This window comes from Thunnus maccoyii, chromosome 22, assembly GCF_910596095.1.
Source record: "Thunnus maccoyii chromosome 22, fThuMac1.1, whole genome shotgun sequence".
Classification (NCBI taxonomy): Eukaryota; Metazoa; Chordata; class Actinopteri; order Scombriformes; family Scombridae; genus Thunnus; species Thunnus maccoyii.
This window is the reverse complement of record NC_056554.1, coordinates 2,530,338-2,555,898: the sequence shown is the minus strand read 5'-3', so window position 1 is coordinate 2,555,898 and position 25,561 is coordinate 2,530,338. Positions and strand designations below refer to the sequence as shown.

Here is a 25,561-nt window from a genome sequence, read left to right as displayed (position 1 = left end):
TTTCAACTACTAGAGGGTAAAATCCAAGCTTATCCGGCGGCTTCACAAAATACTTTTTTAACGTAGTGGAACTGGATGAAAATAACAGAAAAAACTGCTGATGGTGAGTATATTCAGACATATATTGTCTGTTTCTGGCAAATAAACACTGCGTAACTATCCAGTCGTCAAATTCACGCAAATTAGGCGAAAATTCTGCAATGTTACCACAACAAATATTTCACTTAAGTGAAGCAGTGGCGGAACTGTGAATTAACGGAATCATGTCATTTTTGCAACATAATTTAAGATTAGCCTACATGGGTTATGTTCACAGATATTTTACAATTTGATATTGATATTTATTTTGTAATAAAATGGTGATGAATTCTACAACACTGATATACTGAAGAAATAAAGACATCAGCCATCACCAGCTATCATCTTTTATTATCTGCTGTGTTACAATCCTCCAAATGTACAACTCATGACATTTACAACAAACATTTAAGTTTATAGTATTTTACGCAGTTACTATGGATACATCTCCACTGGCATGTGTCTTTAGAAGAGCACAAATCTGATAAATAACCATTCATACCTTTAAAAAAAAAGCGTGGGCCCAGACCAGGAAACACACCGTGGCATGTTAACAGGGTGTCGGTACAGTGTCGGACATGCTGAGATATGCATGTTAGCAGAAATCCCTTCGACTAGAAGAACCAACCGTCATATATAAAGAGAATCCTGTGTGGTGGTGCTGTGGTGGTGGTCAGGCAGTTCAACGACTGACTGTTCTGTTTGCCTTCAATTACTAATTCTCATAAGAATCCAGACTTTGCTCCACGCTGCCTACCCCAAGCAGTACATTCACAACACACATACATACTGTAAACACACATGTAGGAATGGTGGCTGCTTTATTTTGTACTGTTAAAATTACACTCCCTGCTCTTCTTACAGCACACATCAGTGTCCCTGGTTTTGGGATTTTTGGGGGCGTTATTGTGTGTTCTAACAGGATCAGGGAGTGAATCATGAACCTGGGTGGTGGTCTCATGCCTATATTGACTTTGTCTCTTGTTCTTGGCTGCTTTTCATTGCTTACTTCATAATTTCCTGCTGACCAGGATGTTTTTATTGGTATTTCCTTGAGTTTTGTCCACAACACTGCAAACAGAGGATTTTAAACTGTAGAAATCTGGATATGCAAAGGTTGTCAAGCATTGATTAGAACTATGGTGCATTTATTGGATCGATGTTGAGCTTTTCATACAGAGTTCTCGCCCTCATCCTAGACTGTCATATTTCACAGTTCTGCACCACTACTTCCAGGAACTTGGACATTTCAGTCATTGAGCAGCTCATACATAAGTAATGGGAGTAATGTTGAAAATTTGATCTCACTGGAAGGTAGGAAATTTTGTTGGTGAACTATAAGGCGAAAAATCTGTCAGGTGGGTGCAAAGTAAGATGTAAAAGACAAGTATGTAAAATACATCATGGACCATGTGGATTTTATTGTACAGTTTGTATTTACTTTAATGAAAGAGACCTCTCTTGGCCTGACTGAAACATGTTTTAGTTATGTTTTTTGTTACTTTTAACCTACCTGACATTGTCTTTACCCATCTTATAGGCAACTTAGAAGATTGTCTACCATCCGTTGATGTCCAAGTTTTGATGATAGTGATTCAGGACAGTTTGAGTATGGCGGTCCTAAGTCAGGGCCAACACAGCTCCTGCAAGGAGTTGAACATCTCTACTGTTCTTTTAATGTCTTATATTTCCAGTTGGAAACACTATCAATTCCAATTTGGACCTTTTCTTTATGTAAACTTGACTGCACTCAGTCTTGGAGTTAGACTTGACTACAGCTCTGTGCTTCACCAGGTTCTTACGTGATTCTCTTTCAGCGACACGGGGTGGAGACTTGTGGGGCCTTTAACTTCACTGTACAGCTGTTGGAACAGGGAGAATGTGTCTGGACAACTGTGGAATTAAAAATCTGAATAAAACCTTGAGATCCATGTCTTAAAGAACAAGTGCAAAAAAAAAAGGAGTGTACAAGACTGGAGGTGTCAGTAGAGGAGGGCAGGCTGTACTTTGGAGTTATGCGAGCAGTAGAGAGGTAAAATGAACACTGGCACACCTTCAACAGGACTAAAACATGCACAGTTTCTAGTCAATTTATACTTGAGCTACATGGGACACGACTGGGCACATCATAGATGGCGGCTTTTTCTTAAAAATGAAAGAAAAATCACGACAGGAAAGGGTTTTTTTTGTTCTTTTGTGCACATTTTTTTTACTGGTGGGTTACCGGCGGATGGTATCACAGCTATGGTCGTAAAAGAGTGTTGTCTCTTTATCTATTGCGTTAGGCTGTCTATGGCGCCTCAGCTCCAGTGGAGCTACTTGTAGCAGAAGATGCATGCACAAGTAGAGGTGGGGACCAGGGATAGACTGATGTGTCAGTTGATTTAAAAAAAGAAAAAGAAATGGCTTCTACCTCTTGAGCATTTGACTCAAAAGCATAATGGGTGTCAGTCTGTAAAGCCTGGAATGAAACCTGCCTCACCGTTCCTTAAGGACCTGCTAACCCACCTAAATAAATCTCATTATTATGGCTTTCAGAGGAGAGTTTTGGTGTCCCATGGTGGTCTAAAAACAGTTTCAGAGGCTCTTCCACCCGAACAAGTGATTAATTCTGGGTGAATTCTTATCATTCAAAATAAAAATTCAATTAGAAAATACTCAGATTTTCTGATTTGTATATCATCACAAAATATTGCCGGTCTAAAACGCACATCAGTCTAACCCCAGTGGAGGTGGGCTGGGCGGAGGGTTGGGGATAGAGACGTCACTGTATGTCTGGCTGGCAGTTAACGCGACATGGTACCTTGGCACATGACGATGGGGCACAGGGGAGAGCAGTCATGAGGTGTCGTCGGGTGATATGTGGTCAGGCAGGCATTTGGGTGGGTGGGTGTGGGGTGGGGTGAACACAGTCATTTAGCTCTGGGCAGTTAGTCGCTGCTCCGTGAGCGACGCCTGGTGTGATACGGTCTTGTTTTCGTGAGCCCTCAGCTTGGACACCACGTCGATGAACGCCAGGCTCTGGACTTCTTTGTGGAGCGGCTCTGAGAAGAGAAGAGAGTCTTTGCAGTGATAGCCCTCAAGAGCAAACTACTGTTAATGCTCAAAAAAAAAAAAAAATCTGATTCATGAATTAGTTTCAATCGCTTCAACTTTGCTGTTTTTTCGGACTGTTTGAAGTTTCTATTATTTAAACTCAACACTTCCTGCATAAATGTTCTACATTAAAGTGGCTCAAATGGGAGAACCTCCAACCTCAAGTCCATCAGGTGTGGAGGAGTTCGCAAAAGAGCTGGTCTTTAGCTTTTTCTTAAAGATAGAGAGGGACTCTGCCGATCAAATGGAGTTTGGTAACTCTTTCCTCCACCAGGGAACTACAGAAAAGAAGAGTCTGACTACCTTTCTGTTAAAAAGACAGCGGTAAGTATGACATAACTCTGATGTTGTACTGATACTGATCTTCCTATTAGTGGACGACCCGCTCTACCTCCTGAGCCACAGTCGCCCCATATGTAACATTTAGGAGACAAGTCAGTTGTGACTTGTGGACTCACCTGAGCCCATGACTGCACAGATGAGGATCATAGAGTTGTACTTGATCTCTGGTGCACTCCTCTCGTCTGACAGCAGCTTGTGGAGCACCGACACCAGACTGGCTCCAACAAAGTCCTTCTCAGCTGCAACTGAAATCCAGAAAGAGAGTCTTGGTGTGTCAATTTTCTGGTCTCTGTATTTATGAATGATCTTCTATTAAAAAAATGTCAGCATTTTTTTAATAGAAGACGTTTCCCTGAGGCTGTGTGCAGAGTAGTTGTGTGTATCCATAGTGCCGGCTGCTGTTCATGAGCAGCTGGATCATGTAATTGGTCCGGTTCTTTTTGATGCATGCTTCTAGCATTTTTAGTCATGAATCAAGCTGGATTCCTGTCAAAGTAAAGCAATTCTAAAGATCTTGTATCAGCCGGGAGAACTCTCCCTGCTTTTAACGACTCATCACTGTTTGAAGGCCCTTCATTGTTTCATAATGAAAAGTGCTGCAAGCAATTAAAAAATGCATTGGAGTAAGTGTACAAGATTTCTTTGCAAAGCACTTATTTGTATTTTTATAAAGCATATAAAAATGTTGGCTTGGTGTGCAAAGTTGCCCGAGTGTAACTTTAAAAACTGCTGTACAAAATACAAATCTGTTGTAAATGAATGAATTAGTATTCATCCATTCTTGCTCTTACCCAAATCCAGAGCTGCTATGAGACCAAGAGCCACCAGTGCTTCATTCTGCATAATCATATGCTCACTGGTTGCCATGGTAACTAAGTGCTTGACTCCTCCTCCCTGGATAACAGTTCTGACCACTTCCTGAAATCCACAAAAAAAGACTGCTGTTAACAGGCCGCTCCTAGGAATGTACCTCCATATATATTGAAAACAACAACAAATTATGGAAAATAATGAATATGTATGTTTTCCTGTATTTGTTCTGATGCAGTTTGATCCAATACAATAGCAAAAAAACAGGAATTAATCAATCACTTCATTATCTAACAACTAAAACCACTTGGGAGCTGTCAGGTCAGGAAAGGATTTTCTTTTAAGCTAAACTCTGCACTATTTTGTGTTTTATATATAACCACTTAGACTCTTGTTGGCATATTAATATAAATATTTTATAGACTTCAAGAGAGCAGCGTGGTGTCTGACCTTAGACTTGCTGTGTCGAATGAGAGCAGACAGCAGCCTGTTGGACTCGCCCATCACTCCTGCGTGATCTTTGGCTTCACACCACTCTACTAGCCTCTCCACCAGTTTCCCATTGGTCCCCAGCTGGTCCGCCGCTTCAGCTGGACCAACACAACACAACAACAACAACATTTTTTTCCAAATAATTTGTACTCAAATGCATTTGACTTGATTCAGCAGAAACTGCTTCTCAGTGTGTGAGGTGAGAGTCAACATATTGGTGCGAATAGAGAGACGATTGTAAAAAATCTCTACCTTGTGTATCGATGAGCATACGTAACGTCCCTAGGAGTTTAAACTGGACCGGAGGCATCTCTGATTGCAAAAACTTCAACACCACATCCGCTACTCCAGCTGACAGCATCTTGGATTTGTTGACCACTGGAGAAAGAGAAACAGTGCACTTTAAAACACCATTCTTTGCAATTTTCTACAATTTGGTGACTGTTCTGCTACAAAATGTTTTTATGCTTAGTTAACACTTAATAAAATATCAAGGACACATTCCTTGCTTTTACCTTTTGTGAGAACAAAATACATTTCTACACTTTTACAACAATATTTCCAAATGCCAACTCTCAAACTACAAGGCTGATGCTACTTGTATTATTGTAGGAAAATCTATTTCTTGTACTGTACAAAAGACTATTGGGTGCATTTAACTTAATGTGCCTTATTTAAATTGTAAATAAAAGAGATGTGACTCTGCAGTGATGATGATGCACCACCTGATCACAGCTGATAGCGAGTCCGCTTGGATCCATTCAGGTATCAGAGATATTGACACACAGACCTGACATCAGTACAGTGGTACTCTGACCGACCGGACCGGGGTGGTCTGAGTTTGACTGATGTTAGCAGCTCACCAGGTATGGCCAGGTTCCGCAGGGCGCTGAGAGCTGCGTGCTGAACGGTGACGTTGCCTTCCTCAACGTGCCGATCCAACAGCTCCAGAAGCTTCTGCACAATCCCGGTGTCCACCATGTGGATGCAATTCCCATCTACACACAGGAATAAACAAACCGGTAGAGGAGATACCTTAACGTTGTGTCAGACACTGCATTTTCTCAGGAAGCCTGACCAGTGCTGGCTACTGCCAACATGTTACTTTACCAAGTAATTAATAGTGTTAGAAATGATTTCCGGTGAATCATCACTTTCAAAACTGTTTTGAAAATGTCCAGCCACGATCTTTCAGTTTATTTCTGTTGTTACACATCACGCTCTCAGCTGGCGTGAGAACAGTTAAGAAGAAATTGAGATTAAACAGCAGTTGCAGTATTTGTCTTTGTTGTACTCTCCCAACAGGGAAGATAAACATTTAAGTCATTATTTAACTTCATCCCACAACAAAGTGAAGTACAGCTTACCGTTACGAGCAAAGTTAGCGATGGCCAAAGCTCCAGCCAGCTGCAGCTGATGGTTATGAGATGGTACCCAGGACAGGACCCTCTGAAAGACGCTGCCTTTTCCTCCCTCAAACAGCTTCTGCATGGACTCGTCTACACAGCAGCATGAAGACAATGTCATTCTGTGTTATGAGGCAGCAAATCTGTTTAAAAATGCAGCTAGCCCAAAAAGCCAGAGTCCACCTTCACTACCTAGAGACCTTGAACGGTTCCAGCTTCACTTTCAAACATGGGTGGAGCAGTGAAGTCAGTCCCTGCCAACTTACCAGTCACCTACAGTATGTATGTAATGTAAGTTCTGGCAAGCTGTGATTGGTTGGGGTCCAACATGTAGTCAAGAATTTATGACTCTGATTTCAGATGATCGTCTAATCTGACAGTGACCAGATTTATCACGCAGCAGCGCAATATGCCGACCAATCATTGCTAAGACTAGATGTATTAACTGTGACATAACGCTGCTGCTGCTACAGAAATGAATAGAGGACATCATTATGTAGTATCCATATCACTCTTGCTGAGTCATACAAGATTCATACTTAACATTTGACTCAGGGATGGAAGATGAAACTAGGCTTCTTGCATAGAATTAAAGGCTGTCTGTCATTTTTAAAGCATAAAATGATTGTTCAGTCAACTTGAAGGTCTGTACTGTCATTACTTCAGCAGCATTATAAACATCACTGCTCTCTGTATCACAAGGTTTACAGACCAGACGAAATGATCATCTCATGATATTCATCTATTAAGATCTACTTTTGAAGCTTCCAAACTAACATCTCTTCTCTCATTTAAATCTTGTGACTACAGCACACGCTCCAATAACTACTTAACCTTAAATATCCCTTATGTAACCACTAATTTTGGCAGAAATGGTTTCAGGTATTTTTTTTAATGCAATGAGCTGCAAAATGTTCTGGAGCTGGATTCTTCCCTTCTCCTAGGAGAATTTAAAGCTTTAATTATCTGATGTTTTTCATGACTCTTGGAACTATTTTGACTAATTTGGTTATCTGATTACAAAAGGTCTCTTGTTCTCAGGTCTCTCTTGAAAAATATATCTTCATCTCAGTGAGACTACTTGATGAAATAAAGTTTAAATGAATGTGATCTGATGGGGCTGGTAAGACTAATAGCAGGGACCGGTATGCATATTTTATGACACTATGTTCAAATCTATTCAGCTGCATTAAAATATTTACATTAAGGCTGAATTATTCATTCTTAACATCGCTGCCAGATGGAGGAGTCCGCAAACTGTTCATTATTATTTATGGTCATATATTGTATGCGTAAAGATTAGAAGATGTGGTCATTTCTGCTCAAGACTCCTCTCTGTTCTCCTTCCATTTTCAACTCAGACTGACCAGACCAGACAGGTGATGCCTTTATATACAATCTATGGATATGACTTCATAGGTTTTGTCTCAATCTTTGCAGACAAAGCAACAGAGTTGGACAATAAATATGATTCTAATAGAACACAAAGTTGTAGCCATGACAGTGGACGATGCTTCAGATATGGTTGTTGCTGCAAAAAGCCACAAATTCTAAAATGTGGATGCTTCACAGATCTAAACAATCACCACAGTTTCAAGGTGGGCACTGAGATCAGTGTCACCAATTCACTATCTGACCAAATGTGAAATATGGTCACAATCTCCCCTTCTGTTCCTGAGTTATGGTGTTGAATAATGGCCAGAAAAGTGTATTTTGCAGAACATTATGATGTCACAGTGAAGCTGACTTTTGACATTTTGGATATAAAATGTCTTTATTTTTATCCTATTAGACATTTGTGTGAAACTTTGTCATAATTAGCACATGAATTCTTGAGTTATGGCCAAAAATGTCTTTTGTGAGGTCACAGTAACCTTGAGTGCAAGTGGACATTTGTGCCAAATCTGAAGAAATTCCCTCCAGGTGTTCCTGAGATATAACCTTCATAAGAGAAGGGGACGGACAGACGGACAACCTGAAAACATCTGTCACCAGCACGGAGGCATAAAAGAGACAGCCTGCAAATAGACACTCAAGTTGGAATTGAGTTATAAAACAATAAACATATTTATTACTTCACTGGATACTGATTTATTTGGATATATACGTCATTGCTTATTTATTTATTTATTCAATTGCTAACTTATGAGTTTATTTTAGGGAGAAATATTTATATTTTACATTTGATATGTAATTTCTTTGTAATATTTCTGATCACTTATTTATTGATTGTCAATAACTTCATTAAATAACATCTATAGTTGTGTATTTGATTCATATAATTATGACCCATCTAGTGTTAGATAATTATTGGTCCCTGGTGTTTACCTCCCAGCAGCAGGAGAACCATGAGGTCAGAGGCAGTCTTGAGCTGGGCGATGTCTTCCTCCCTCTCTCCGTCCACAGTCTGAGCCACCACATCCAGGAGACACTCCACCAAACCCGCCTCCACCAGCTGCAGCTTGATCACATCTGGCAGGGAGAGAGAGGACGAGACAGTCAGAGAGGAAGACTGAAACACACTGCTGCTGCTGCTGCTGCAGTGCAGCGGTGCATCATGTGATATGCATCATATGATATACATCATGTGACGCCATTAACACATGCAGGATAACAACATATTATACTGAATGTTAGTTAAGTCTCATTGAGACACTGAGGAGAGCTCTTTTGCAAGACAGAAGGAAGAATAAATTACATATATAAACGTTCACAACTAAACAAAATCATCACACACAGACACGTTAATTAAAACTGACAAATGTTAAAAATATCAGTTTGAAGTCTCCAAGAGGAATGAGTGACTGTGATGTCAGTTTGGTTTATTCCAGCAGTAAGGTGCACAGTGACACAAACCTGTCCTCACTTTGAACTCAAGATGTGAAATAACATGGCAACGCACAGATAACACCACCTTATAAATAAAATCACAGGTATGCTGATGCCTTCTGGATGTCAGTAAAAACCTTAAACCTGTAATGCTTCATAATCCAGTGTAGATATTATAGGAGAGTCAATATTGTTTCCTCTGTTCTGTTCAGCTGTCGTATCTGTGTCAGCCACAACAAACCCACAGTTATCATCATCAGCCCTGAAAAGCCATATCACTTCATCTCTAATTTGAAGATGTCAACATGAGCTTTTTGACTATTTCCTAATATTTTATAAACCAAACAACTGATTGAGAAAATTATTATAGATTATTCATCACAGCTGTTCCTATATGAGTGTTTGCCTGCATTTTAAAGGATTTTTTTTGCAATTTTCCTTTGAAATCATTTGAATGTTAGGACAATATATGACTGTTTAGCCTCTCTAGAGATCTACTAAACAACATGCAGCGTGACAAATGAAGAGATGTTGAAAGAGAGATGGAGAGGCAGAGAGAGAGGTTTCTCTAGAGTAGAGTTAAGTAGGACGTTGTCCTGGAGACTGACAATGTGGGAGCACCCAGTGTGCCTGGAACGGTGATAACAACAGTCTGTAAGATGCTCTCTCTGTTGTTGAAACACACACACACACGGACACGTTTGAAAAAGAGCAGCTGAGCGAATGCAGGAGCTGTCTGCCATGAATGTGCAGTTAGCAACTAGCCTGGAAAGCATGACTCACACTAAGAGGATCATTTACTGTACAGTAGGTGGACATGAGTTTATCTACAGGCATGACAGGATACTGCAGTCTGTCTGTTTTGTCTTTGAATGTCCAGATTTCCCTCACAGTTCATACAGAACTAGAGAAAAGATTAAAGAAAAAAAAAAATTACCATTTTCTGCAAGAGGAGCCAAAACCTCAAAAATCATTTCCTTCTTCTCGTGCTCTGTTTGCTTCTGGAAAAGACGCACCAGCTCCTCGGCGATATTGGTGGAGGCAAACTGCTCTTTGCTGGACTCTGAAGACACAAGAGGAGTATCACAGGCATGTCATGAAAGAGATCCTCTCCTCTACAATCTGAACCAATCAAAATACAGTTAGACAATACCGTCTTGACCATTCCAAAACATCTTATGATCACTCCATTTAGATTCATGTAATTTTCAGTTTGGACAATGATTACACTTTCTGTGATCTAGTATGGCAACTGACTATCTTCTAGAACAGTGCTGATGTCATTCCCTTACGAGTAAAAGAGATGGTGACATTACCTAGCAGCAGTTCAGTATGGGTTTGGGGTTTGGTTATTTCTAAATATAACCTGACAATATGTGACAAACCCAAGTAACTAAATATCAGTAAATGAAGCTCAGGTCATCTAGGTGAAATGTGAATGTTAGAATGGTTGGCTAAACAAGTGTTAATATATACTCACCAAGCTCAGCCAAATTCCCAAAAGCAATTAGACACATTTCTGTCAGGGCTGTGTTGTGGGAATGGATGCCTAGCAGCTTCACCAGAGTGGGGATCACACCCATATTGATCAGCTGGGCTTGTAAGGAATCTGGAAAAACAGAGACAGACAGAGAGATGGGCAGTCGATCTGTTTTTTTTAAAAACTTTGTGTAGGTTTGTAGGAGACAAAGAAAAAAAATGTTCTTTTTGCTTGAAAGCTTATATCATACACTTAGACAGTGTACTTAAACAGTGAGCATTTCTATAACTGATTTTAAAGCTTCTATAACACTATGTACTGCTTCCATTGAACGTAGATGACACCATAAACAGAGCGCATTAACACTGTAATGAATTCCTGCCTGATTTATGTTTAGGAAATCACAATAAAATCTTACAAAAATACTCATCACACACTGACACAGGATTACGTATATAAACAGATACAATATGCACCACGGTTCTCTTTATGACGGTTGGGTGAGTTAGAAAAAGGCAAGTACATTTTAGATCCCCAAAACCTAAAAGGAAATGTGTAGAAGCATTTGCCATTTGATGGTAAGACATGGTAGAGCTATTAGAAGCACCTGGAGAGCAAAAAGAAAAGCATTTAGATGTAGTTTTTATTTAAAAACCCAGAGCTGATGAATCAGTGGTGGAGGGACACAAGAGAGGGTAAGAGGAGCACGACAGAAGAGAGAAGGAGAATCTTCAGATCTGTATGGAAGGTCAACCAGGACAATCTCATCACTAAGCAAATTTGGATTTGGAACCAACAGATCGTCTGTGTTTAACCGTCTGTAGAATCTATTGAGACACTGTGTGTGATATTGCTCTACAGTATACAAATTAACTTGACTTGAGGAGAATCCAAAAACAGAAAGGGCAAGAAGCATTGCTGGAAGAATTGTCCCAAAAATACCACCAGTAAAAAACACCACTTCATCAACTCACCCATGGTCTCATCGACAGCGTTTACAATATTTGCACCAACGTGTCGCGATTAATTTGCCAGTTTTACATTAATGTTTACAAAGTATAAAACGAAGCACCTTCAAATATTACACTGTAACTATCTTATTCATTACAGCACATGGTGCGTGCACTCATCTGGAATTATAATGCATTCACTTGCATTAAATGCGATGATTCACTGTTAGTAAATGCGCATTAGCTAGACATGAGAAGTCAGCTAGATGCTGAAAGCTGCTGAAAGCCACAAAAACTCATCTCTTCTTTTAATGTAACCCCAAACCTCACACCACCCACTCCGAGAGATCCAACCGTCATTGCCAAAAGGCACCTTGGCAGGAGCTGCAAGTCTGTCAGATCACATACTTGCTGCTCTCAACAAGCCTTGTTATCACAAAGATGCAAATTGTAGGATAGTCCAGAAATACATGTATGCAGGGATACAGTCGATGACAATTAATCATTTTTTCCACCTTTTCTAAGCTGGTCTAATCTGTTAATTTAACCTAGGAGTAAATATAATGATAAAAGGGATTGAGAGGCGCCTTAGTACGTAGTAGTTATGGTGGCAAGTGTGCATCTGAACGTCTCCCGTTTGTGTCCAGCTGGGGACCTTTGCTGCCTGTCATTCCCCATCTCTCCTTCCCCAAATTTCCTGCCATCTGTCTACTGTCGGCTATCTATTAAGGAATAAAATGCCAAAAAAATGTATTAAAAGATAAAATTGGAGTAAAAATGTTGACTGAAAGTAATTTTGTAAGGATAGAAACTTAAAAATAAAAATGGATCGCTTAAAAAAACTATATATTAGGCCTTATGTTGTTAACATCCCTTTAAAAAAAAAAAAAAAAAAGGTATCTGGAATCTTTAATTTGATTTTCAGAAAACTTCTACATAATAAATCAATACAGATCTATAAATAATAGAATATTCTTTTCCTGGTTGCCTCAAGAGATTCTGCAGGTTATTCAGCAGCTCTTTTGCATTTTTCTCATCACCTTCCATTATTAAAGAATACTGCAAGCTGTCATTACCTCCTCATTTACCATAAATTGTGGATTTTTTTTTTTTTAATTTGGCTAAATCTTTTAATGAAAATCTGTAAAAAGCAAAAAAAAGAAAAGATGGCACTTTTTACTTACCACTAAATCACTGGATAAATGCATTTGTAAAACATTTTACACACATTATCAGACTTTCCCTACAGCTTAAAGAATAGTTCAGGATTGTAGGAAATGTGTTTATTTGCTTTCTCTTCACCTTTCCAGTCTTCATGCTAAGCTAGGCTAACCACACCCTGATTCCAGCTCTGTACCCAACACACAGACATGAGATTTATCTTCTCATCTTATTCTCAGAAAGAAAGTTTACTAAGCACACTTCCCAAAATGTTGAACTACACCTTTAACTAATCTATCTACAGTATGCTACTGCTCACATTTACCTCATTACAGTCAATATAATGGATCTACACAGTATACAGGCCTAACAGCAGCACCATAACAGAGTGTAGACAGTGTTATTCTGGAATTTTTTTAATTTTATTTCCATCATTCCAAGATAATAATATTATGAGCTGTTTGGTGCTGCATTTATGCCAAACAGAAAGGAGGATTCAGCAGTTTGATACAGGCTAGTGCGAGGCCTTTCATCTGTTAAGAAGCAAGGAGAGGAACTAGCTGATGAATGTATTCTACCTGCTGACTCTATTAACAACGCACACTTACAGGGGCGAGGTAGAGGAGGGAGAGGTACCGCTACTATGCCTCTCAGCAAATATTAATAACTGCAGATTACCTCAGAAGTAGAGTTGGAAAAAGCAACAGAGAGCATGGTAGAAAGATCAAGAGAATGGTCAGTCCAAAAACAATTCAACCCTCCTGTCTGTAAAATAACGTGACATCGTCTGTGTATAAGAAAGAGAAGATTCCGCTGATTAGTTCAGATTATTTAACAGTTGTTCTTGGGGGAAGATGGTCATTACCATTATCATTGCTATAGTTCATCAGCATGCCACAAAAGACAGTCAAGAGCTTCTCATTTTCCGGCTCAGTATTTTGGAAGAGGGATTTAATGTGTTCAGCTACTATCTGAGCCCCTCCTGCCAGGTCAACTGCACTCCTGCCCTCATCTGCAAAACAAAGAGGCCAGGACACAAATCAACCACAAAGGAAAGAAAAAAATAAAAAAATAAAAAAAATAATAATAACCACAACCTGAAAAAATACACATGAAAGCAACGTTAAATAAGCAGGACAGAACATACAAATCAATGCTAACTAAGGCTATAAAAACTGTCACAAAGCTGCATAAAATAAGTAAAGAATTATGACCACGACTGTTTTGACATAAAGCAAATCCAAGTCTAGCTCCTGTGTGGTGATTCAGGATTAATGTGATGCTGGTTCCTAGATCCCTCTAACAAAAGCTTTTTATTATTCAAATCCATACAAGAGTTGGATTTTTAATGCCACATGTGACATTGGTGGCCATAATTCTTTTTTGTTTTTAATACAATTTCTTTCTGTGTGTGGCAACAGAATGAAAAATTCTCTTATTAAATACAGTCATTCTGCTGCAGCCAAGAAGTCAACACAATCAACAACAGCAAAATCAAAGGCTTGAAATCTTAGAAAACAACAAGAAGAAAAAAAAAAAAGCTTGAATAAACTGACCATTGACAGTGGATATATTTGGCATAATGGAGCCTTTGTGTGCTGTCCATTTCCAGATCCTGCTCCTTTGATGACCAGCGGTTTATCTTTGATACTGTTATTTATTAGAGACTTCGTCTGTGTTGTTCAGAGAAACAATAAATGCACAGTAGTCTCTCTGGGAGGGCTTTGTCTGGTAGGACAGCTGCCAAAGGAAGCGTTACATGAGTCAGCCCTCTCGGTGCGACTGTGTCGGCTACTTCCAGTCGCACCTGGCGGCCCGTGTCGCCTCACCTCTCGGCGCCACTGCAATGCCAGGTGCTTAATATCACCCGTTTCTCTTCTCTTCACGTGATGCTTTAATGTGAAGGGCGTCTGGGTACTTGAAGCTACCCAAAAGCATCAAATCACACATAGAAGCTGTCTGGGCTCACACTTCAGGTCTCAGTATGCTTCAATCTAAATGCTAAATGCATCTGTAACCTCCTTTCTGATGATGGGAAGGGAGACGCTGCGTTTGACAATTTTAGTAATTTTCCAAAACACACAAACGGACAATCACAATTGGTCAAGAGTGCAGAGATGTGAAGGTAGCAAGCTTTGAACTAGTCTCAAGCTCTTTTCCTGTATACGACTATAATACCAGTCAGAAGCTGGGACACACCCACTCATTCAGGGGTTTCTCTTTATTTTTACTATTTTTCTACATTGTAGAACAATACTGAAGAGAGCAAAACTATAAAATAACACATGTGGAATTATGTAGCAAACAAAAAAGTCACATTCATATTTTAGATTCCTAAAAGTAGCAACTGTTTGCCTTGATGAAAGTTTTGCACACTATTGGCGATACATCTGTAAGCCTCTGTAAGGACTATCTGACATAGAAGCAGAGTGATGACCTGACCTCCACAATCACCAGACCTAACACCAAAACTGAAAAGGTTTGGGATGAGTTGGAGCACAGAGTGAAGGAAAATCAGCGCTCAAGTGTTCAGCATGTGGGAACAAGACTGTTGGAAAACCATTTCCTCATGAAGCTGCTTGAGAGAAAGCCAATAGTGTGCAAAGCTGTCATCAAGGCAAACAGTGGCTATTTGGAGGAAATCTAAAAATGTGCAACGTTTGTACTGTTCCTCGCACACAAAGACGCTGGATTGTTGGAGAGAGATCAGGAGGCAGTGTGGGCTATTAGGAACAGGTGGGAACACTTTTGCCTTCAGACGGTTGTTTGAAGCATACTGAAACCTTTTGGGGAACGGGGTGTTGAGCTCGCACATCTGGAACGAGCTTGGAGCGAAACCACTGGAAAGAAGTCACCTGGAGAGGTTCAGACATCTGATCATACCCTCATTACCTTTACCATCACTAATATAGATGTAAAACTGCTAAATATTTCACAATTCTTCACTTCAAAAGCACATTGCTAAAAATGAACATTAATATACTTTGATTCACTTGTTTCAATATTTTCAAATGTATAATTAAAGAGTCTTATTACTTTCTATTTATATTGTGACTGTATGAAATGTAACAGCTTTTTTAACTTCATAATGATTATGCCCCACTTGTGTACACCACATGTTTAGTGAGCGTGCACACTGGTTATTCACTAAAGCGACCGAGGCGACGTCTTCCATATCACAGCGTGTTTCTTTAAGGTAGCGAGCAGCTGCTTCTCCACACTCTCCCAGTGTTGTCTGTCATAAAGCAGTGCCAGCTCACTGAGACCCCCCTCCACTCAAACAAATGTCACATCCCACCAGATTCCACGGATACCCAGCTTTTCAACAAGAGGAGGAACTATACGCCAGAACTGACAGCTGTGATTAAAGCTTCTAAAGCTGTCTGCAAAATCAGGCTTAAAATCTGCTGCTCCTCCCTGAGGTCAAATACTCTGCTGGAACATTCACTAATCAAAAAGGTCTGAAAGCGAGACGGTTCAAAAAAGGTGCCGCGTGTTAGCGTCGTTGTCAAATGAACTGTGATACCTTTGTTTTATTTCCTATCACGTAACGTGGTTTTGTCGTCACGTGTGGTTCTATCATGCGTGTCCAATTACATCATAACTTCAGGATATGTACAATCTGAAGCCTTTCAGCTGTTGATGAGCATGTGCTTGATGGTTTAGAATGAATAATGCTGAAAGCACGAGTTCACGCTGTCAGATTAACAAACACTTGAAGTTGGTTGTTTTTTCAACTATGAAAAGTTTTTTACTTGTGCTGTTAGTGATGATTATAATATAAACCTGCCATGTTTTTTCAGCTGTATCATTATCAGAGGGCTTTGCTGCTCATAATCACATAAATATGTGACTTTTGCCACTGTAGGACAATTTGACTCATGACAAGCTAGACAAACAAGCTTTGCATTTTGGTCACAGTGAGTGTCAGCTGTTGGGTCAGCGAGGAGGGAATACCCAGATTCAGCGAGGATTAAACTTTTTTTTCTGCGGCTTTGTGGCGGGTGCTCTGCTGCCGTCTTCCAGTAGCGGGGATTTCATCGACAAAAACCATCTGACAAAACAGCAGAGCGGTGTAATACATTTAGAAATATCTGATCTGTAATGAAGTCGTCTACGGTGTTAGCAGTCACAGGGTTTAAGAAGCTACAGTCTAGCGGGTATGTGAAGCACCTGGAGTCTAAGTGTGAGTCATGTTTAAACTGTCATGTTAACATCACTTTATGCTGCTAGAAGTGTAACATCAATCACCACAAAACATCCTTTCTCTTCTGGAACCTGCAGCTCCTTCAAGGTGAATCCTCCCAAAATGAGAATGTTATCAAACTACCTTCAATGTCAGAGAAAATTCAATTTAAGTGTTCACGACTAACAAACAGCGAGGCAGCAAATAGAGGACACGCTCTGCGACAGCAGTGAGCTGGGTTATTTGGAGCTCAACAAAAGAAATAAATGGCAATCACATGTCCCTGCGTGTAATCCTGTAAACCTGTTAAAGGCTGTGTAGCTGCTTAAACATCAGTTTTGTCTCCTGTAGTCCAAAAGCAGAATCATTTTTATTACTTATGTGCTGTTGGCTCTGTGATGGTGATGACCGGGCTCAATGTTCCTTAAGCAAAGCAAACTCCTACTTACGGCTGTCATAACAGATGTTGCCAAGAGCTCGGCCGGTCTGCAGTAAAACCTCCTGGTCGGTGGAGCTTAACAGCTGAATTAGAGGAGGGATGAGGCCGGCTTCGACGCAGGGACTTCGCATGAACTCTAGAGAGAGGCAAGCAGAACAGGTCAGCGTAAATTGGAGTATAATTGCATTAAAACAGTCCTGCTTGAACTGCAACGCTGCCCACAAAAAACCCCCCAATAAACCTGGAGAAATAAAAGAGATAGAGAGAGAACAGTAGAAACCAGCGGTCACCAACCCATCAGTCGCCATCGACCAGTTGATCCTGCCTCTTACAGCCATATTTATTGCTAATTCTAAGCCATCGCTTCCTGCTGCTCATGTTTCACATTAACAGCTTTTCATTAGTGAAGCACCCACAGGCTTTTACTTGGAAGCAGTAACAGGAAATGCGACGTATTCATTACCGAGGTTAGTAGCAGCTGCTACCGTTTGCTATAACCTCGCGTACACACGGAGATACGGACGTTGTCGGTGTTTTTTCTTCAGCTGTTTTGTTTGAAATATTGCAGAGAAGAATGTTCAAAGAAGCAGCAGCCACAGTGAGCAAACTGGATGAACAGTTGCTTAACGGCAGACTCTTTACTACATCCTGGTGTATAGAAACGGTACAAAGGAACAGATGTATTGTCTGTATGTGATAGGCTGAATCTATGGAGGATGCAAATAATGCACAGACAAATAAACATATTGCCTATCACTGGCCAATAGAAAAGCTTTGCCTTGATGCCTAAAACTCAAGGTAACGAAAGAAATGAAAAAGAAGCTATCTGTGGATGGAGTGATCACTCACTGCTATCTAAGACACAGTTTCCATTTCTCACTTCCAGTAATCTCTGAGTCACTATGTTCTGTACGTGGAGAGGACGTCTCACCGGCGACCCTGCTCTAATCAGATTTTCATCTGGACAAACGAGGCGAGGGGATGATACACTCTCTCCTCTGTCGTGGTGGTGTTTTAGACTAACAAGTCAAATATGGTAACATTAAATCTTACCCGGTGCAAGCTCTAAACAATCAAATTGTCAGATAGAAAGGGAGTTGTCTTTAGCCCAGCAGTCACTTGGCTGCTTGCAGACATTTCCTGAAGCGGAGACAGATAAATGCCAGCGGGTTGTTGCCAAGCTTGGCAAACTGCTGCGGAGTGATCATTAGCTGCAGTCTTGCAAGCTGCTAAAAACCCATTCATTATCCTAACCTTTTCTTGCCCCGAATTCTTTTCACTTCTGCTTTTTTTCTACTTTAAAAGCTTTTTTCCCGTGCTCACGCAGAGGCATTATGGAAAGTGGAATCTCTCTGACAATGCGGTTATGCAAGGTTTGAGTCCTTACACAATAACCTCAGAGTCAGTGACAGCTTAGCTCTGAAATGCCAAAAGTGCAGCTAAAACTGACCTGTCCATCAAACTGACTCTTGATATCTTTATCGATAGAGAAAGATCGATGGTTGCTCCGTTTCACACAAAATCATGTGTTCATGAGGAAAACATGGAGAAACAAATGAAAAAAAAAAGGAGGAGAGCAAGAGAAAGTGTAAAAAAATGAATACTGACAAATGAACAGAAAGTCAGGATGTTCCTGGGGTTGGATGGGCTTGGAAACCGAACCTCACCGTTTTTGGCCACCTCAGCTATGATGTTGGCTACTTTAGGGGTGCAGGAAGACTGGGGGTTTAGCAGGGTGGGGAGCAGCGGAAGAACACCCATCTCCTGGATCTTCATACTGGCCTCTGTGTCTGCGGGAGAAAGAGACACAATTAATTAATGGATGCTTTCAAAAGTACAAGGTACCTACTAATGCAAGTATCATCACTATCTGACTTTCACTTATGGGATGTCCACCAGGTTTTGTGAGCCAATATTTATTTTAATTTGATTTTTTCACCCTTCATTTTACTAATTACTGTGCTCACTTAGCCTACAGTAGACCTGAAGTTATTACAGCAATCTGAATATGATTTAAAGCTGAATTGCTCTGCGTCAAAAATATAATCTGTAATATTTTGTCTCTGTTCAAGCTCAACATTCACAAAATACTTTTCAACCAAAAGCAGCACTTAAAGATGTGATTCACCTGCAAAATGTCACTGAAATAGAGATGAAATGACCATTTTTGGAACCCAGTGCGGCTCTGCTTGCATGGCTTACTGCTGCTGGCTTTCTTATGAGTCACTGAAACAGCTGGCTGTAGCTACAGTAGCTGTGTGGCTTTGTTGTTAACTTGCTGTGCAGTGCTTGTTTTAACAAGGCTGTTTTGATAATGCTTATTCACAGAGCAAACATCTGGCTTTACAGCTGATACCCTAAAGATTAATAAAACTGTTATCTGTCAACTAAGTGCGATGACGAGGAGCTGAGATGAGGACATGAGGGTCTGTCTGATCCGGCCCAGCAGGTACCTGATCGATCACATCGTACGTCGCTTTGTATCAGAGCAGCACGACGTTTCTTACAGGCTGGGAAAAGTAGCTGATAGAATCCTAAGCAACTGCCTCGCTTGATTAGGCCGAAAAAATCCCCATTCACAGCAGAATGTCATCACATTTTCTGATAACAGATATTTGCATATATGCAACGTTGTAATAAATGGTAGATGTAGAACAAGCTTTTCAAAGAGCCAATGTTCTGCTTTGATTGACTCTTGGTGAGAGAGATTGATAAGAAGAGACCATATTAGAGAAGAAGCAACAATCAAAACTCTATTTGCAACCACAGCATTCAAATTTTCTGAAGAGCTAGAGGTTCATGTGAAGAGGTATTATCCACTTATGGATCTCTCGATTAAAGATTTCACCATGACTAATGATTATATTCATTATTTTCTTGATTAATCGATGTCTAATTCAGAAAGATGAAAAACGTCTTGTTTTGTCCAATCAACAGTCACCCAAAGATATTCAACTTACTGTCATGTATGACAAATAAAAATCCTCACAGACGCCGAGTCCAACAAATGTTTGGCATGTTTGCTTAAAAAAAAATGACAAAACAATTATTGGATTACTGATGAACTGACTAATAGTGGCGGCTCTACACCATGACATACAACAATAAATGAAGGAACCAAAGCAGAGCCACTGTTCTCTGTGAAATGATCCAGATTATCACACTGGTTTGGCTCCACAGGTTTAGAAATTGCAATGATGATCTGCTAAACAGCCAGGGGAAGAATTGCTCATTCAAACAGCAAGATGTCATTACTCAACCCGTCTGACAAACACTGTCAAACTGCCCAAAAATGTGGTTGAACACACTGCGACCGCTTTTATTTAGATTTGAGTCATGTGCGCCAAATGTTACAGGGTACAAAGCAGGCGGATTGCCAGAGTGACATTTAAGGAGAAAACTAGAGCAAGAGACTTTAAATCCTACTAGCTGTGAATCAGGTTATACTCACTGTTGTTAGCGAGCGCTTTCAGCAGGCAGTCCAGACAGCTCTCCACGCTGTCCGTGGCGCTGTCTGTGGACGCTAGCTTCAGCTTCTCCAGGGCTTCACTCAGGTTGTCTGAAAACAGAAACACACATCATTTAGCAGAAAGATAGGCTGAGTGGAACGCAGGAAGACAGAGGGAGTGAGTCAGAGTATTTAGACTTGAACCTGGATACATGCTAATTTATTCAGCTGTTTGGGAATAGGAAACATTACAGGTTTGTTTTCCCCAACAGAAGAATCCTTCCAAAATGTGGAGCTCGCTGAAAGCCAACAGCAGCACAAATGTTTAAAAAAAAGGACCACACTTCAGCAAATATACCAAAAGCTCTCCAACTGACCCAGATGACAGAACTTTTCTATCTACGTCAACACACACTTGGCTATAAAGTCACATTTTCTCTCTCTTCTTAAATCTCTTTAACATCGCCGGGCTCACTACTGGAGTTGGGTCTTGTAAATTACCATTTTCTCTGGCAGTGAGAAGATGAATGCATACGGTTTTATATTGCTGTCACACAGGCAACAAGCTTTTAAAACCACCATGCACTGCATCTACATAAAAATACAGCCAAGTCCAACTCAAAGTGTTATTTAAGCATTGGAGTAATTACTGCAGGTGCTGAATGTATTTCACCGCAAGACAGCTGCAAGCACACACTGCACTCAGGGATTTCCAGCATCTGACTAACGGCTAATTTATAGCATTAAAAGAATTTTATATAAATCTGAACTTGTACAATTCCATCTTTGAATCCTCTAGAAACTCCACAGCTCAGACAAAATGGAGCGTATCAGAAAACAGAAGTGTTAGATTCATCGTTTGTTTTCTGATATGCTTCATTTAGTAATAACAGGACCACAGAAACACAAAAAACAGAATTAAACATAGAAATATGGACACTGTATCATCTTAGAAGCATGGTATTTGTATTTTCTCTCCCCCAAAAAATCAGTTTCTACATGAGAAACCTGCAGAAAAATCCAAATATGTTTAGCTTTCAGCATTTGAGAGCAACTCAACTCATAAATAATGAAATAACGGTCTACTGTAAAGCTTGTTGTAGTAATATACTATGTAAATGTTTACAAGCTGTAACTGCCATCTAAAGCAGATATGAAATATATATCTGACACACTAGAATAACAGGTGTAGCTGGTTTTACACACGTTTTCATTCCATAATATGCGTACCAGTTGAACTGGGAGGTTCAGCTAGTGTTTCATTAGAGGAGACACACCACTCTGTTGGTCTGGCTGAACTGCTGAAACGCAATAATGTGTCGACCCACAATAAGCCTTTTTTTCACAGCAGACATTTCGACTTGTCATTAGTGAGACCACATAATGATGACAGTGTGACAGTGAGCCAGCATGTGCAGTACCAGGAGCCTGAGACTGAAGCGGCTGAATGGATTTTTAGCCATCGTTCATTTTATTATTTAAACCTGAGCTTTTCCTGCTGTGACATGTCGAGATGTCCTCTGTACAGTGGTGTTACCGAGTGGCACGATACAGACAGCTTGATATTTTGACGTGCCATCTAGTTACTTAAGACGATAACACATCATCTGTCTGTGAAAACTCAAACATTAGAAGCGTGCATGTTTTCTACATCAGTGAATACAAAAGACTGAGGAGTGATAAAAGATTTGACATGAGATTTGTTTAGCATAGCAGAGATTAGCAAATCTGATTATTTTGCTGACCTGGAAACAGATCCAAAATGGAAGCTGCTACTGGAACTCAACCCTACTGGAAGAAAGCATCTGTTTTCTTCTGTTGTCCAGAGTTTCATTTATTTCAATTATCTGCTACAAGATTAAACATTTCGCCTGCTCTACAAGCTAACAGTGTGACGGCTACCTACCAGAGCCCGACTGATATTAACTCATTGCAGATATGTTGGTATCAGCATGTATATCAGCTGATAAATGACAAAAAATTAAAAGTATAGAAGTGAGATAGACTGTCGTGCTCACATGAGCCCACTCGTGATAATGTGCGAGAGGAACAGAAGTGACTCTACAGCTGACGCATCGCTCTGGATTCCGCCATATTTCTCTTTTGGTCGTTGCCTTGGCAATGTACGAATTTGGGGGGGCGGAGCTTCTGACGCAGCAGGTGTATTTAATTGGGTGTTTAGTTCAAATGTCAACAATCTTTCTCCAGAATTATTGACTCTACCTTTAATAGTCGATTCATTGATTAGATGATCGACAGAAAATTAATCTAGTCATTAGTCATTTATTAAAATATCAAAATAGCAAAACATTTGCTTGTTGCAGTTTCTCAAATGTGCTCATTTGAGGATTTTCTGCATCATACATGACTGTTTTTGACTGTTCAGACAAAACAAGGCATCTGAAGACATCACAATGGGCTCTAAGAAATGATAACAGGCATTTTTCACTTTTTTATGACATTGTATAGACAAACGAATAATCAAGGAAATAATCGACAGATTCATTGTTAATGGAAATAATTGTTAGCTGCAGCCACTGGAGAGTAGTACGTTTAATTTTCAACCGTTAAACGCCCTGCCCAGTACATTTCTTGCTGGTAATTGCTAAAAACGAGAAAACGTAAGGGAACTCATATGATGGAGCTACTAAGCCGACCTCCTGTCAGCCAACAATGTGAAGCCAATTGTAGTTGCGACGCCTATCTCACTGACTTTGTGAACGGCTCTTCTATATTTCAGGACAAACCAACAGACAGCTTCAATGCTCTTCTTTCTACTTCTCTTTAGTCCATAACACAGACTAGAGTCATCAATCTGCTACACTGCCAGCTATGTTAACCACAGAAACTGAATCATTGATTCAGCCGCACAGCTGCGCATCCATCACATGCTACGACAAAAATCAGGTTATCATTCCTATTCGTCTTACTAATCGGTGAAAGAACCGGATTACAGACAGGATATCTATTCATAACATAAGTACATGCAGTACATAATTGAGCATTTTGTGATATTTGACAGCTCCACAATTCCAGTGAAGAGTGGTACCTCACTGGATTTATAATCTATAAAGAGCTTTTTACAGTCTGATGAAAAAGACTGATATTCATGTACAACTAGGCTACATAAAGGCTGCTGAATGCCTATTACGCAAGTAGCTTTCATACAGTATATGTGTTGTATGAGACAAAGTGATGCTTTTTCATTGGCTCTATACAGCTGTTTTTGACTGCATTTTGACTCACAGCACAGCCTTCAGTTCAGTCTGTACTGTCTACACTCTCAGCAAAATCTGATTAGGACTGACCTGTCAGGTTCAGTCCAGAAAGCACTCTAATTACCTCTGAGGCTGACACTCTACTTCCCCATAGATTAAAAAAAAAAAAGAAAGAAAGAAATTAATTCCAAAACGCTAAGAATTGCTTGAACTGGAAATGTTCTCAAATGTTAGTCCAGCATTTTGCCCACAAACCAGGTGATGGTAGGTTGCGTAAGGATTTCAGACACCGTTGCAGTGACCTGGTTGTTGCTGTCAGTTGCTAATGCACTGCACAACCCACACATCCATCCATTCCTCCGTCCCTGAGTGCCTTATATCAATGGAAAGGAGTGATCCTGCCTGGGATTGTGAAATACCTCATAAACTGATGCCATTCAGGGATGCAACTATCGCACTGGTTTTAGATGAAGGAGCAATAATTAGGGAATCTACAGCAAGTTTTAAATGGCATTTGGCAGTAAATTCAATGCTGATATAATACTAGGCCTGAGCTCATTTTAGTAAGCAATGTGTGAACACCACTAACCTGCAGAAACAGTAACAGTGTAGAGAGCAGTGCAGTATAAACAGCAACACACAGTAGGCTGCTGGATCCCATTGCATAACAGCTGTGGAGATGGAGGAGTGCCATCTACACCATCAACAGCACTGCCATTTCAGGGGATGTACATTCATTTAGCAACTCAGACCTTCAAGCCATTTCAAATCCCGGCTCAGTTACATCGGGTAATGCAATCGGAATAAACAATATTTACACAGGAAAAACATGACGAGCAGTAACAGCAGACAGTGGATGGAGAGAGAGAGGGAAGCTACCCCACCCGAGTACTGAGACACTACACACGATTTAGCTAAAGTCAGCTTTTCATATGACTGACATTCATGCCTAATAAAATAGAAAACAGTGAAGATAAACGTAAATGTCATGCAGCCATTAATGTATGATAAATAATGTCGACCATACGGCGCTGCTTGCAGGCGTTTTCTTAACGACCATTTTATGGTTTAACTAGCCGAAATGGTGAAAACAGTTCGTGTTAGCTAGCTGTCTACTCACCCATCTCAGCAGGATGTTGCTCCGGGAAATAAACCGAGGTGTTCAGTTCTCCAGAGCAGCCGTAGACCAAGTCGTAGTAGCCGGAGGCCCCGCTTTCCCCGCACTGCTCGTTCCTTACGCCGCTTTAAACTGGTGAAGTTAGCGGGATGAGGTTAGCCAGCTAGCTAGACAGTTAGGTAACTTAGCGACGGCAGCCTCCGGGCCGGTCGGGCGGTCCTGCTGTACAGCGGCCTGTACACCGGGGAGACGACCAGGTTAACACATCTGACTTCCTCTCATAGCCACACACACACAGTCCTTCTGGCTGCCGCTCCCCTGGACGACTGGCTCACTGCTGACATGCCACCGTCAAGTCAGCCGGAAGAGATGAAAAGCAGGACTTCCGGTGACAACCTTCAAAATAAAGGCCAGATGCCAAACCTACTTGATTTTACACCTGCTGTTCATGTTTACAGGCTGTTTGCAGGCAGGTTTATAGGCCTTGCATCCCCTAGAGCCCCCAAAAG

General features: G+C 40.5%; 1 protein-coding gene across 3 annotated transcripts; it reads right to left on the bottom strand.

The window, feature by feature from the left end:
- Window positions 1-409: 409 nt before the first annotated feature.
- On the bottom strand, window positions 410-25,561 carry rap1gds1 (RAP1, GTP-GDP dissociation stimulator 1). Of its 3 annotated transcripts, XR_006093444.1 has the most exons (16): window positions 25,056-25,560; window positions 20,721-20,828; window positions 18,937-19,059; window positions 17,280-17,405; window positions 13,510-13,656; window positions 10,534-10,662; window positions 9,991-10,116; window positions 8,553-8,696; window positions 6,186-6,317; window positions 5,682-5,816; window positions 5,071-5,196; window positions 4,777-4,916; window positions 4,308-4,434; window positions 3,633-3,761; window positions 2,882-3,122; window positions 410-1,971 (listed from the first exon to the last, which is right to left on the bottom strand). XR_006093444.1 is itself a non-coding variant. In XM_042400832.1 (15 exons), the coding sequence occupies exons 1-15, from the start codon at window positions 25,057-25,059 to the stop codon at window positions 2,995-2,997; spliced, it is 1,824 nt and encodes a 607-aa protein (XP_042256766.1). In that variant the 5' UTR covers window positions 25,060-25,560; the 3' UTR covers window positions 410-2,994. The 3 variants fall into 3 exon arrangements, 2 of the variants coding, with proteins under 2 accessions (XP_042256766.1, XP_042256767.1); XM_042400832.1 differs by having other exon boundaries at window positions 410-3,122; XM_042400833.1 differs by lacking the exon at window positions 13,510-13,656 and having other exon boundaries at window positions 410-3,122; window positions 25,056-25,561.

Bases quoted from the DNA above. Each gene is read 5' to 3' on its own strand.
- rap1gds1 (XM_042400832.1), bottom strand. The intron at 4,435-4,776 runs GTCAGACACCAC...TGTGGATTTCAG, and splicing joins TTCGACACAGCAAGTCTAAG to GAAGTGGTCAGAACTGTTAT. The intron at 3,762-4,307 runs GTAAGAGCAAGA...TCTGGATTTCAG, and splicing joins CATAGCAGCTCTGGATTTGG to TTGCAGCTGAGAAGGACTTT.